The sequence below is a fragment of the Natator depressus genome, chromosome 5 (assembly GCF_965152275.1).
Source record: "Natator depressus isolate rNatDep1 chromosome 5, rNatDep2.hap1, whole genome shotgun sequence".
Classification (NCBI taxonomy): Eukaryota; Metazoa; Chordata; order Testudines; family Cheloniidae; genus Natator; species Natator depressus.
In genome coordinates this window covers 14,736,991-14,752,715 of record NC_134238.1, presented here as the reverse complement: position 1 = coordinate 14,752,715, position 15,725 = coordinate 14,736,991, and the positions used below count along the sequence as shown (strand labels likewise).

At 46.1% G+C, this 15,725-nt stretch overlaps 1 protein-coding gene across 6 annotated transcripts in view; it reads right to left on the bottom strand.

Moving 5' to 3' along the window:
• Positions 1-15,725, bottom strand: part of CTIF (cap binding complex dependent translation initiation factor) — a 340,733-nt gene that overhangs the window by 33,834 nt on the left and 291,174 nt on the right. For all 6 annotated transcript variants that reach the window (XM_074952340.1, XM_074952344.1, XM_074952343.1 and 3 more), the window contains one exon: positions 5,276-5,431. In XM_074952340.1, the coding sequence (XP_074808441.1) occupies positions 5,276-5,431 (156 nt within the window). The remainder of the gene's footprint in view (positions 1-5,275; positions 5,432-15,725) is intronic.

Genomic DNA, 15,725 nt, shown 5'->3' with positions numbered 1-15,725 from the left:
GTGAGCTGTAGCTCACGAAAGCTTATGCTCAAATAAATTGGTTAGTCTCTAAGGTGCCACAAGTACAGGCAAGGAGAGTGCTGTCAGAGCCACCTAGGCCTGCCTTTCATTGCCTGAACCACCCTCATCTGGCTTTGTCTTCGAAGAGACCTGACAAGGGCAGAATGTTCCTACGGGAAGGAATGGTGCCTGCACAGCATCACCTCCCCCGAAATCCACAAATGCACTTCTGTGGGTAGCTCCCAGGGTTGGACCCAACAGGTCCTGGAGGGTGAGAAGGGGACAAGATGCTCTTCTAAGCCTTGTACCCTGCTGACCCAGCAGATCTCCCTCCATCCGGCTTCCAACATCGCTAATCCCCCTGTGGAGTTCCATCTGCAGCTGCTACCGAGCAGCCTGAGAGCTGGGCCGAACAGGAGCAGGGGCTACAGCAACTGCATAACAGGGCTGCTGTGCATCGAGGACCGTTACAGCTTGCATAACTCCGGGGGTTCCCAGTATCCAGCTTGGGTCTGGTGATCCGTTTAGAGTCACCACCTATCACAAACGATGACTGGCTGAACCCATTCTCATGAGTCCATCCTGTGAGACAAGATTAGCTAAGGGTATTAAAAAAAATCCCAAAGCTGGTTATGTCTAGATGCCATGAAACAGAGAGCCTGCAACATCAGGTCCCAACCTCCCTCCAAGGATCAGCCCTAGATCCACCATTTTAGGGTTTGAAAACAGCAGAGTCGTCACCGCCGCTGCCAATCCTGATAACTAATAAGCAAAAACACTTTGCTCAGGGAGAAAGATGGGAAAAGAAAATCTCAGCATAACTTGGCTCTTTATTTACATTTATTTAGAGATTTTAAAGTATCCATGCTGATAATGAATCACTGGTATTCTGAATTAATTTTCTGTTATCCAAATGAATTTTAATTCACATTGGGTTTCATACGAAGTCACAACATACTCATTGGGATGACATATATGGCTATTTCTTGCAATATCTTTGGGAGAGCTTACTGTATTACATTTACGTATTATTTGGCCACAGATTGTCTGTAATTCCATGGGGGAGGATGACCACAGCTCCTCCAGGAATTAAGAAGAGTGGGGGGGTGATTGGGCAAATTCTCCCAGATTGTAACCCCTCCAATGAGGTACAACCACCAGCAGAGGCTCAGATTTACAGGTTCAAACTGGATTCTCCAAAGACCAACAGACAAGGACAGGACTTTTGGCTAAATACCCTGAGGTTAAACTGTCTCAGGACCTGCTTTCTGATCCAGCAAGCAGACAGAACATTCTGTCCAAGGGGGCCCCCAATCCTTCCTGCGAAGGGTTGAAAGGACTTTGGCCTATTGAGGCCCCATAAGACGGATGGGTGACCTCTGGTAAGCATGTGTAGAGGAACTTTTATTGTTTTAATATGTTTTTTTCTGTAATGCTTTCACCTTAAGAATAAATGTGCTTGCTTAGAAAGGGCTGTGCAATAACTTTTGACCAAGGGAAACCACAGCTGTTCATAGCCTTCCAAGAGAAAGCAAAGTGCAGACACTGGCCTGTTTAGGCAGTCAGGCTTGCTGGGGATGTCACAGTGCCAGCAGAGAACTGTACAGACTTGGAAACCATTGGTCAGGAGGGAAAGAGACATGGGTCTCCACCCTAGAGAGGTGACAGCTGAGGAGCTGGAAGCCTGAGCGTGGGACTGAGAGTCCTCGAGGGACCACGGAGGTGGAATATAGGGGCAGTTGCCCTGAACTGTCACACTGACAACACACTAGAACATATTACTAAACAATCAATTTGTAATCACCTAGAGGATAATAGGGTTATAAAGAATAGCCAGCATGGAAGAACAAATCATGCCCAACCAATCTAATTTCCCTCTTTGACAGGGATACCAGCCTAGTGGATAGGGGAGAAGCAGTAGATGTGATTTATCTTGATTTGTAGTAAGGCTTTTCACACTGTCCCACATGACAGTCTCATAAGCAAACTAGGGAAACGTGGTTTAGATGAAATTACAATAAGGTGGGTGCACAACTGGTTGAAAGTCCATACTCAAAGAGTAGTTATTAATGTTTCACTGTCAAACTGGGAGGAAGTACCTAATAGGGTCCCACAGGGTCTGTCCTGGGTCCAGTACTATTCAATATTATTTATTAGTGACTTGGATAATGCAGTGGAGAGTATGCTCATAAAATCTGTGGATGACACCAAGCTGGGAGGGGTTGCAAGCACTCTGGAGGGAAGGATTAGAATTCAAAACGACCTTGACAAATTGGAGAATTGGTCTGAAATCAGTAAGTCAAAATTCAATAAAGACAAGTGCAAAGTGCTACATTCAGGAAGGAAAAATCAAATGGACAAGTACAAAATAGGGAATAACTGGCTAGGTGATAGAACATCTTAAAAGGATCTGGGGATTATAGTGGATCACAAATTGAATATGAGTCAACAATGTGATGCAGTTGCGAAAAAAGCTGGGGTATATTAACATGTAAGACATGGAAGGTAACTGTCCTGTTCTACTTGGCACTGGAGCCTCAGCTTCAGTATGGTGTCCAGTGGTGTCTATGAGGAAACATTAAATATACTGGGCATGTTTAATTTTGAGAGAAGAAAACTGAGAGGGGACCTGATAACAGTCTTCAAATATGTTAAGGATGGTATAAAAGGGACTGTAATCAATTGTTCTCCATGTCCATTGAAGGTAGGATAAGAAGTAATCAGCTTAATCTGCAGCATGGGAGATTTACTTTAGATATTAGTAAAAAAAAAATTCAACTATAAGGATAGCTAAGTAATGGAGTAGGTTATCAAGGGAGCTTGTGGAATTCCCATCCGTTGGACGTTTTTACGAACAGGTCAGACAAACACCTCTCAGGGATGCTCTAGGTTTACTGGGTCCCGTCTCAGCACAAGCAGCTGGACTAGGTGGCCTCTCAGGATCCCTTCCAGCCCTACATTACTATGATTAAACATCACATGGGGGAATGTTGTCTAGTGGTTGAGAGAATATTGTTTAGTGTGTGCCACAATATTGTCTAGTGTGTGTCACAAGTGCGACACACTGGGGAGTGTGTGCTAAACATCCCCCTTTGTGCTGATGCAGAGAGGATATGATTTGGTACAGGTCCCAACTGGGTAGCATTACCAGTCATGCTTTTAGCTCTGAAGGTCCCTGGTTCATTTCCCAGTACCTATCATGGTTACGACATACTGGGAATTGAACCAGGGACCTGCAGAGCTAAAAGCATGACTGGTAATGCTACCCAGTTGGGACCTGTACCAATTCATATCCTCTCTGCATCAGCACAAAGGGGGATGTTTAGCACACACTCCCCCGTGTGTCACACTTGTGACACACACAAGACAATATTGTGACACACACTAGACAATATTCTCAGTTGGGGTTGCTAGGCAGATAGGGCTTCTGGGTTCTCCTAGCTTATAATAATGACTCACTTAATTTATCTGTGACTCAGTTTACTCATCTCTCCACTCACAGTGGTGTTGTTACGAGCGTAATGTTTACAGCATGCCCTGGCACACACAGATAAAGTTTGCTATGTAAGTACAAAATAATTACTCACAGTGTTTCCCTTTTTTTGCTGTTGTGTTTGTTTCAAGAGCAGAACTTATCTTCCTGACAGTTATTTAGCTCTGTTCTTGTATGGGGCTACAGAGGCACAGCTGATAAAATTGCGATTCACAACTCCACTAAATGGGCCATAAGATTGCTTTTCCTAAAAATGTCTTCTACAAGCAGCAGAAGACATAAAACTTTTAAATTGGCTGGAAAAAAGTTCTCTTCAACATTTAGATAATATTTTAACACTTTAGCTTATTTTTGTATTTGCAAGTCGGAGGCTTCTGCCAAAGTCATTAAATGTCGGGGTCTCACCATTCTTTCTATCTATCCCCCCATCTCATGTAAATGATGGAGGGCAGTGTTGTTTGGTGGACATTGCATTGGTCTGGGAGTCAGGAGACCTGGGTTCTGATCTTGTCGCTGCCACAAACCTGCTGTGTGACCTCGAGCAAGTCTCTTCATTTATCTGTGCCTGTTTACCTTCCCATCTTTTGTCTGTCTTGACAATTTAGACCAGGGGTGGGCAAACTTTTTGGCCCTAGGGTCACATCTGGGAATAGAAGTTGTATGGCGGGCATGAATGCTCACCAAATTGGGGTTGGGGTGTGGGAGGGGGTGAGGGCTCTGGTTGGGCGTGCGGGCTCTGTGGTGGGGCCAGAAATGAGGAGTTCAGGGTGTGGGAGGGGGCTCCGGGCTGGGATGCGGCAGTGGGGTGAGGGCTCTGGCTGATGGGCGTAGGCTCTGGGGTGGGGTTGGGGATGAGGAGTTTGGGGTGTAGGAGAGTGCTCTGAGCTGGGACAGTGGGGTTCAGAGGGCAGGATGGGGATCAGGGCTGGGGCAGGGGGTTGGGGCGTGGGGAGAGGCTCAGGGGTGCAGGCTCGCAGCGGCACTTACCTCAAGCGGCTCCCAAAAGAAACGGCATGTCCCTTCTCCAGCTCCTATGCGCTCATTGGAGCACCGGAGGGGGTCATTGGAGCACGTAGGAGCCAGAGTGGGGACATGCTGCGGCTTCCAGGAGCTGCATGGAGCGGCCCCCGACCCAGCTCCCCAGCTGAAGCGCCAAAGCGGGGCCATGCTGTGGATTCTGGGAGCTGTATGGTGCAGCCCCCGACTCTGCTCCCTGGCTGGAGCGGAGCAAGCCCCAGACACTGCTCCCCAGAGGGAGCTCACAGGCTGGCTTAAAATGTAGTTTGCCAAACCCTGATTTAGACTGTAGATTCCTCAGGGCAGGGATTGTCTCTTCTGAGTTTATACAGTACCTATCATGATACAGCCCTGATCTTGGTTGGGGTTGCTAGGTGCTATTTTAATATAATATAAACAACAACAGCAGCTCACTCTTTTGCTTTCCTCAGACTCTGCCCTCTGTGAGATGATTCTGCATGTCCTAGTCCCCTGTGGTTTGGATTTAGGCATTATTTACCTTTCAGAACTATAACACTTTTTGTACTGCTGGATTCTGCATGATTGGTGTCCTTAAGGATGGGATCTCGGGACTCTGAGCTTTAATTCAAAGGGCTGTGCAGGACAGAAGGATCCAAAAACCCAGGCAAGTAGAGAATAATTCAAAGGGATAGATTGGGGGGGGGGAATGTTAATAATCGAAAAGAAAGAATAAATAACCAAGGACACTATCAGAATTGTAAATCAACAACTTAGCTAATACACGGGTGAGAAATGAGGCATTACCTCCCTGAGGCAGGTATAAATGGGACAGACAAGGACTCGGAAGGGCTCCCCAGTGTTGCTCCTCATGGTGCCGAAGACTTCGCAGAGGAAGGTGATGAACCCCAGCCAACGCTCCACATCGCGCTGCTGCAGCTCCTCCCGCATTGTGAAATCTTTCTGCAAAAGGGACAGACAACAGGCGGCATCAGCAAAACCACATCTCACTGGAAGAAGCAACGGCTGTCTAGGGAGGGAATTAAGAAAAGAGGAAATTGAAACTGGAGGGACAGAGAGAGACAGACTGACTCTTTAGTAATGAGCATGCAGATTACTCAGTGTAAGTGCAGTGGCTGAAATTTCAACACAGCATAAAGCAGGTATTGTAGAAATCTCATCAGCAGCTGCACAATGCAATAGAAACAATTGCCCTTTGGCCTTTCTGCCTTTTGTAACATATGTGAGTGTTCAATTCAATATGCAAAAAAAGTAGGGCTGGTTTAACGGGTGTGGCAAACACAAAAGGCACACGAGCCATGCAGGCAGCACACATACTGCCTGGTTTTTCAGCTCAAGGGAACTCACGTCACCACAGATAAGTTCAGTCTGCCTACACCTCTCTCAAAGTTAGCACCTATAGGGACCACATTGTCACTTGGCCGCTGGTGATTCTTGGCTGCTGCAACTGCTCCTTGGCACCCTCTAAATTACAGCAGGGGACTGGCCCCCTGCCCACCTGGATGAGGACCAGGAGAGTACAATGTTGGCATTAAAAAGTCACCCCCTCCTGTGTCATACTGTTGCCACAATGAAGGATTGTGGGAATTATGCAACTCCAGATGCAAGGTCAGGATCAGATGCACAGCGAGTTATGTCTCTCTTCACTGGCCCTCTATCTAATCCATAGAAAAAAATGGTGGCTAACAAAGCAGAGAAAGTGAGAACATAAACAGGTGAGGGAAGGGGAAGAAAAGAATGACAGAGAAAAACAGAAATACAATAAAATAGAATCTTAACCTTTTTTAAACAGGAAATTTGGTACTTTACTTTTACAGTGACCAAATAAAAATTATGATGCTATAAGTGTATATAGTGCTCAGGACAAGGGGATGTTTCCTAAACCCCTTTCTGATGTTATAGCAGCTTGTTTCAAGAAATATCACAGCAGCCTACTTATTTCCACTCTTAATTACCTTTCCTTATGATTATAGTTTAGTCGACATAATGCAGAGAAAAATTACAGAACAAGTTCTTTCTCAAGTATAACATAAAAAACTACAGGCGAAGTGTGTGTTCAATGTGTATGTAGCTCCATATATGAAATCCAGCAACTAAAATGCTAATTATTTAAGTATCTTTTCTACATCAGTTTATTCCTATTGATAAAAACTAAAAACGATACATTGTTGCACCCAATGCTCTAATCTGCACCTGCAGTGTGGAGACAGCTGTGCAGAAGAACCACCAGTGAGAAGGGTACTGATTTATAAAGTGCGAAGTACTGATGTTTAAATGCATGTAAGTGACGCAGTTCCTGAAGAAACCCAAGTGAGAGCTTTGTGATTTATTTTATTATGTAACAATATGTGCAAAAGACTCAAGAGATGTCAATCGGTGCCCTCCTAATGCTCAAAAGTGAGCATTCAGTCTCCAGCTGGAAGCACAAGCCTTGCCCACTTGGTGTAGCCCTCTGTCCCCCTCTGGTGGTGGGTAGGCCACCAAGGTAGGCCCTCTATAGCAGGGGTGGGCAAATTACGCATCCGGCCCTCCAGACATTTTAATGTGGCCCTCAAGCTCCTGGCAGGGAGTAGGGTCTGGGGCTTGCCCTGCTCTGGCACTCCAGCTGGGGAATGGGATCGGGGGCTTGCCCCGCTCCGCGTGACTCCTGGAAGCAGCGGCATGTCCCCCCTCAGGCTCCTATGCATAGGGGCAGCCAGGGGGCTCTGCAGGCTGCCCCCGCCCCAAGCACCGCCCCCGCAGCTCCCATTGGCTGGGAACAGCGGCCAATGGGAGCTGCAGGGGCGGCGCCTGCGGACAGGGGCAGTGTGCAGAGCTGCCTGGCTGCGCCTTCGCGTAGAAGCCAGAGAGGGGACATGCTGCTGCTTCTGGGAGCTGCTTGAGGTAAGTGCTGGCCGGAGCCTGCACCCCTGACCCCCTCCCACGCCCAAACCCCTTTCCCCAGCCCTGATCCCCCTCCCACCCTCCAAACCCGTCAGTCCCAGCCCAGATCACCCTCCTGCACCCCCAACGCCTCATCCCCAGCTCCACCCCAGAGCCCACATCCCCAGCTGGAGCCCTCACCCCCTACCACACCCCAACCCCCAATTTTGTGAATATTCATGGCCCGCCATACAATTTCAATACCCAGATGTGGCCCTCGGGCCAAAAAGTTTGCCCACCCCTGTTCTATAGCCTTGGTTGTTTCATCTCAGGCAGCAGAGGCTAATTCATTAAGATCCAGAGATTCCCAGGTTCGATCTCCACTGCCAACAACCCATCCAGAGGTGTCGGTGCTACAGAAGCACCTTCTGTTGGTCCTACGTCTCTTCCAGTTCTACAGCACCTGGGCACACTCCTGCGTTACAGTCCTTGCAGGAAAGGATATTTTTGAAGCGTGCCATTCCCTTGAGGTTATTTAATAGCTTGTTCTAGAGCTTTCACTCAACGTTTAGTTTAAAAAATATATCGATAGAACAAAAATATCAATGTGACTATTGAGCAATTAAACATAAAAACACTCTAGCATTTGGCCACATGCCTGGACATCTTAACCTCTTCCCTTTGGGACTGGATCACTCCACTAGCCCTCCGTTCTCCACTGTGCTCACACTCTGTCCAGACGGGAGAGGTAAAGCAAAGTACGGTTCAGATTGCATCTCCGCGCACCCGTAATGCTTACAGCTTTGTGCTGAGGTAGAGGGGATTCTTTGGTTTTCGTAGCTTTCGATGCTTCCGCCTCCAAGACAGCTCCAGTTCCACGGAGACAGGCACTTTCTCGACTCCTGAGGTTTCTCTGCCAGCACCTGACATCTTTCCATCCCTTTAAAGGCACATCCCTGTGGTATGAGGATGATCCGCACTGCAGGAGGAGCAGCTCTATTCTCCTCAGCCTGAGTTCCTCCTGGGCGCTCCCTGAGAAATGCCTTGTCCTCTTTCCTCCCCTTTTGGCTCTACTTTCATGTGGGGTTTACACTTCCTAGCTGCACTGCACCTTCGGTGTAGCGGAGGAAGGCTCCTTGGACTTTCATCATCTCCTTACACAGCCAAGCAGTGCTAGTCACAATCCAACCACTGGCATTTTGCTGCAGGATCTCACACACCCTCCACCAACCCCAATGTCTTCCCCTCCAAATCCTGAGGCTTCCATGTAAACCCCAGTTTCCTGCCTGACAATGTTTACTGAGGCACTGCTATTTCCTGCATGGAACCACATCAATCCAGTTTAAAAGCCATTTAATGTCTAAAGATTCCCAAGGCATTCTGGGAAATTCTTAGCTGCTTGGGATAACCACATGAACTCTGGCACGGTGATTTAGATTGCAAAGCCAAAAACGGCTCCATGCAAGCATAGGTGGGGGGGGGGGGGAAGAGCCATGTATATATTCAACTCCCCTGCGGATTCATCTTGAGAGATGCAATGGGTCCATGCAGAAACTTGGTTTTGTATTTTTAAGCTTCCTTAAGTAGGCAGTCCCTCTATCATCCCTAAAAACCTATCATAAAAAACCCAGGCTGGGATACCTTACAGTTTAAATAAGAAATTCCGGGAGATTTATATCTTGATCGTGTCCGGAGAGGTGGGTTTGTTGCCAGCTCAAACACTTCAAGCTGAAAATACACCTTCCCTTATTTACTGTAAGTAATTCATAGCAGATTATTGGGAAACTGCAGGGAGAGTTAGGATGCAGTTTTGGAACTGTGCAGAGAACACTTAAGGGACACTGCACCACATGCTCTTCCTTCAAATTCCTGCTTAACACACACTCCCCTTCAGCAAAGCCTTCCCGAGAAACGCCTCCGAAGAAATTCATTTTAAAAATACAAACATCTGCCCTGCTTTGAGATTCACCCTGACTACCACTGGATGTATCTGAACTGTAATATCTAGCTTTTTAGACTGTAAGTTCTATGAAGCAGAAACATCTTTTCTTCTTTATCAGTGACACAAAAAGCATAGGGCCAGGGCTAAAATATTTTGGTCATACACTTCCTCTGATTCATAGCAGAGCTGTCATTGGGACAACTGAGCAAAGATGGGGCGGGGTAAAGCACTGGACTGGGACTAAGGAGACCTGGGTTACATTCTCAGCTCTGTCACTGCCTGCTGGGTGACCTAGGGCAAGTCACCTCAGCTCTGTGTGCCTCAGTGTCTCCATCTGTAGGATGGGGATAATAATACTGCCCTCCTTTGTAAAGCACTTTGAGATCTACGGATAATAAGAGCTAGGGCTGATGATGAAGACCAAAGGTAGATTAAGGCCATTCTGAAGTAACTAATCAATCATCATCTGGCAACATAAACGGAGGATGCAGCTGCTCGTGGTGAACAAGGAACCGTCTACAAAACGACGACGCTTATCAATGGTAAACAGCAGACACCAAAAAACCACTCTCATCAGGAGCAAACAAGGCCACCTACTAACAACCAAAGAAAAAGAACAAGAAGAATTGCTGAACAGGGAGCCACCTAAAGAGGAAGCAAACGTCCAGGAGGCAGAAGATCTTATTATCAACACAGACACCCCAACTAAGGAAGAGATCATTCAAGCCATCAAATCCTTAAAAAATGGGAAAGCTCCTGGCAAGGATAACTTGAATGCAGAATTGTTCAAGGTAAATCCTAAATTAGCAGCATCCTGGCCCCTCTATTTACATCAGTCTGGGAAAGGGGAAAAGTGCCAGATGAGTGGACCAATGGGGTTATAGTGAAGATACCAAAGAAAGGAACTCTCAGTGATTGCAATAACTGGTGTGGTATCACACTTTTATCTGTGCCAAGCAAAGTACTGCGTAAGAACATAGTCCAGTGTATATCAGAGGCAGTTGACAGCATTCTCAGAAAAGAGCAAGCTGGTTTTCGGAGAGGGCGTGGATGCACAGACCACATCTTTATTCTATGAAACATAATAAAACAGTGCTTAGAATGGCAACAGCAACTCTACATAAAGTTCATAGACTTTGAGAAGGCCTTTGATAGCATTCACAGGACCAGGCTATGGCATATTCTGTGGCATATGGAATTCCTTTCTGTATAATCAACGTAATCAAAAGCTTCTATTTCAACTTTACATGCAGTGTTGATCACAGTGAGCTCAGTTTTGAAGTCAAAAGAGGAGCACGTCAGGGGTGTGTCATGTCTGCAATCCTCTTCAGCATTGCCATCGACTGGGTAATGTGGCGTACAACAGAAGACATGCCAAGAGGCATTAAATGGACACTCTTCTCATCCCTTGAAGCCCTGGACTTTGCAGATGATTTCGTTCTCCTATCACATACCCAACTCCATATACAAGAAAAAACAACTTGACTCAGTGCATTCAGCCAGCAAATTGGACTGAAAAATCAACCGCAATAAGACAGATATCATGACCTTTAATATTGCCTCACCATCACAGGTATGGATAGAGGCTTATGTTCTCACCAGTGTAGAAACATTCACATACTTGGGCAGCACCATCAGCCAGGACAGGAACAAGCCAGGACATCCGGAACAAAATCAATAAAGCCAGGAACACCTTCAGGAGCTTAAATATAGTCTGGAAATCCAAATACAACACCAAAATCAAACTCAAGATTTATCAGAGCTGCATACTTTCAACACTACTTTATAGCGCAGAATACTGGGGAATGAGAAAGTATGACATGTCCAAATTCTCTTCATTCCGTACAAACCGCCTCAGAAAAATCCTCCGTATCTTTTGGCCCAATCTCAAACCATGATCTATTGACACAGTGCAGCCAAGAGGATCTGAGCACCATCATTGCCAGGAGGCGTTGGAGATGGATTGCTCATGTGCTTCGGATAGAAACTGATTCCATCACCAGAGTAGCAATATGATGGACACCTGAAGGCAAGCGAAAACAAGGTACCTGAAAACAACATGGCGAAGAGCTGTGGAAGCCCAGCTGAAAAACCTGGGGCAAGCTGGGGAATCATTGAAAGACTTGCCAGAAACAGACAGGAGTGAAGGAGCTTCGTCACCGCCCTAAACGCCAGAGGCGTAATAGGAACATGATGATGATGAAGTAAATAAACTTTTATTAGAAGTTACTACTGCCTTCTACAATGTGGGGAAATGATTCAGGGGACTTAAGTCAATAGCTATTTCTATCCCTTGTTTATCTGGGATTTGCATGCACAATTGCAGTGTTTTGTTTCTGCAACTACTTGTTTAAGTTTGTAGAAAACCTGGCCTGAAAGGTGTAATCATTATGATTCAGAGTCAGCATCACTTAGATGAGGTTCCTCCTAGAACTCACACCTCTCTTACACCTATTTCATATCTCTGGGACACCATTCAGTTCTGCCCATTCTACAGCTTTAAACCAAACAGTAGCCAGGTCCCCTGACTCTGTTACAATTGTAGCCTACTCACAGCCTAAACCAGACAAACAAAAAATTAATTTGGGCTCCAATTTCACCTACTCACTAATGAACTCTTCCAGTAAAACCTGCACACTCCTTGGCCTGATTTGCACCCCTTGCTCTGGAGAAGATCAAAAGTGGCAGAGGCTGTCCTGGGGGACACTGCATGGCCCGTACCAGTACTATGCCTGGTTGTACCCGCAGTATTGTTATGATAAGTGCTGACAGTTAAGGGTGTTGCAAGGATAGAAATAAAGCTCCCCACGCCAAGGAGCAAACAAAGAAAGCCCACACAACCAGCAGAGCCCCTTGTGTAGAAAAGCAGCTGTGAGCTTTCCTATAACCATGGTCTGGCAACACTGCACACCAAGCCACTCAACACCAGGACCTGGCTATCGGTTTCTCAAAGCATCCAGCGCTTCCACGAGAGCAAATCCCTTGTTCCAAGCGACACAAAAGGCCTCACTGGATCACTGCCGTTTCATTTGTTCCCTACCCGTAAGATCACTCATCTGCGTCTCACGCTGTCCTCCACCTAGAAGACGAGGGAGCCCTTTCGGACCACAATCGGCCAACAGCCCCATTCACCTAGAGCACAGCCAGCCTCCGAGCCACAGTCCGCACTGCAAACAGCTGTCGCTGAAACGCTCGAATGAGAACTAATGTGCTAAGTCAGGGCGGCTACCTTTTCCAGCTGTTCTGTTATTCTAACTGAAGCATCCCTGCTGACAGAGGTAAAGCAGCTTTTACTGAACCCTTCTTAAAAACCTCACTGTGTTTTTTACACCGACTTCTTCTATGAATTGTTTTTATCAGGTAGGCCCCCTTGGGGCTGTGACAGTATCTTCCTGTGTGCTCTGTGCAAGGCCTGTAGGTGGTTGGCATGCAAATAAATGCTATTTTTTAGTGCTTAAATAGCACGTCTCCTCCTCTGAGCACTTTAGGAACATTAAGGGATTCATCATGTGATGATCTCCCAGGTACCGGGACCAGCTAAGGACTCTTTCTTCAGCATTTCCATAGTTTATAGCAAGAATACAAGCAGTGCTTGATGGAGAAGGGTAACTAGCAAGAGAGCAACACTTTTGTTTTATTTATGGGGAGACTGTAAGCCCAGTTCGGCTTGTACTGGTGTAAATCTGGAGTAACTCCCCTGGAGATACTATGGATTTACACTGGTGTAACTGAGCAGAACTATCTGTGTAAGTAAGGCTCTGTATGCTCATAGGAAAAGGAGGAACATTCCCGCAGGCTCTCCTGTCTCTCAACTGCAAGGTTAAGTATAAGAGACCTCAGTCTTTATCACCGCGTTGTCCTGTAGCTTTCAGTACAAGCCATTCTCCTTTGCTCTACCCCTAAGCAATATATATTAATAATATAGAGAGAGCAGTATATACACATACACATTAGAAAGGTGACTGAAAAGAGAAAAAAGAGCCAATTTCTACACTCTAGCCTAGACAGACGTGCATTTTCACACAATGCATTTTTTAAATATCCATGCAACTTTAAAATCTACATTCCTAGCTTGAAAAGATTTTTTTTTTTTGGGGTAATAAAAAAAACCCTGTCCTAATTCTGTCAAATCCTATTTCTTCTCTCAGGCACTGCAAGGAGCATCCATTTTAGAGATCGGATTTTGGTAAAGTCAGGTTTTGATCGTTAAAACTGTGAATAATTGCTGGTTTAATATAATTAAATTAAGGTTTAGGGTGGACTTGGTTGCTGACCTATAAACTGCATCCCTTTGACCCGATCAGGATCATAAAACCTCTTTTCAGATCTGCATGCAAAGAAAATGAAGATATCCTACCACTGAATATTCATTCTGGTTCAGAGAAACCAGATCTCAGGCACTTCCAGGCATTTAGCATGCCATCAGAATGCTTCGGCCACCTGAGGATTACAGGTAGCAATGACATCCATCACTGGACGGAGAAACTGGCCCCAAATTCCACAAGCACTAAATTAGTTGAATGTATTATTTGTATCAAATTAGTCACTCTGCTCTATTTATCATGCTTAGCATTTATGTGACATTTTGTGTCCAAACAACTTTATTTAATGTAGCATCTTCCATATGCACAGTGCCCCACAATGCTTTCTACTGCTAAATAATAAATAGTATCTGAGATGGAAATCCAAGAGGTAGAGCTGGGGGAGAGAGCGCTGTGTGCAGACTGGAGATGAGCTGGTGAGGTCAATGAGGTGCTGAGATACAGGAAGATTGTTTCAGGCTGCATTAGTGAAGGCTCTCACATCACCAATGTGCAGGAAGCTGGGATAAATCCTCGGTAGATTTCAAAATACATTTTAAGTAGGGGCCAACTTTTTCAAGCATGAGTGACTAAAGTTAGACACCAAATAGTTGACCTGGCCTTTCAAGAGTGTTGAACACCTGCAGTTCCCACTTGCTTTTCTGGCCCACTCCCAGACCATCCCTATGTTCACCTTCTGCTCCCGTTCTATATAAACAACTGGGGCTGCTCAACCTGCCAAACCCTTCATGCAGTCTCCATGCTGAGCTTAAGTGGTGCGTAGGGTCTAGTGCCAATGTGAATCTGGCCTTTAGACAGCATCCTTCACTAGCAGCATGGCACTTATGAGGATGAACAAAACATCACACTGCAGACGTTGGGAGAAAAGGACATAATTCCATTTGGATTTCAAAAAACAACTCAACTGGCCACAAAACTCCCAGCAATCAAAATGTCTGCATTACAGGAGCACAAAGGGCTCCCACTGAGACAGAGCTCCATTGTGCTAGGCACTGTACAAATGCACAGTCTAAAAAGACAAGACGGACAAAGGGTGGGAAGCGGAGCAGAGAGACGGCGGCATACAGCAGGTCAGTGGCAGAGCTGAGAATAGAACTTGGCCCTCCCGACTCAATAGTCCAGTGCCCTAACCACTAGCCTGCGCTGCTGCTCTCGTTGACTATGCTTTAGCTCTGCTGGAAGAATGGACGCTCAAAACTACCCGTGTGAGTGTGCACCATAAAAACACCATTCTAAAGTGGAACAAAGAGGCAAAGACTTCATGAGGCTGGGATACACACTGACTGTTATAATGAAACAAAATGTAAGAGAACCCCCCTCACCTCCATGAAATTTAATTTGCCATAGAAATGCTTTCTTAACCCAGAAAAAATAACCTCTGGGAGGCAGATTGGCTTGCTCAGCATGCTCAGGTTGTGATGCCAGTGCAATGAGCAAGTTCTCTTTCATCAACTTCACTATATTTTTAAACATGAACTGTATTACTAATCTGAAGATGTCTTGGACTCCAGATAGTCCACGTGCATTCACCAGATTGCTTTCCTCCAGAGCCCACAGATTAAAATACATCCTATTTATACCAGGTAGCAGGCTTGATCTCACGGACCCCTATGACCTGGAGAAAAGATCGTTACAAAACCACGCAGCAAATGGGGAAAGTGTAAGGGGCATCTTAAGAGGTTCCAGATTGGAAGGAAGAGCTCTGATAGGGCAAATTATACCTCTCAACGTACAATACAGGGGTATGCACGAGAGGCCTCAAATGCGAGTGAAGAATGTGCTTAATTACCCTTGGCTAGCAGTGGATGGCCTGCTGAGGGTGCTCAAAAGGGACAAAAATCACAAGGAACCGCTCTCACTCTCTTGGGCCCAGCCCCAATCCCTGCCTTTGTACTTTCGGAGGACAAGGACTGGGAGGGGCTAACACAGCTGGTAGTGCTGGCCTCCCCATGGGGCCGGGGAAGGAAGATTCCTTGTCCTGGCCCCACCTCTACTTTGAACTGGTCAGCAGAGCTGAGCTGGTGCTGGGGGTGGCAAGGAAGCCTACACTTCTCTCTATTATGGGTGTTTAAGTCTCCATCCAGGCCAATAATTCACGACTAGGAACTTT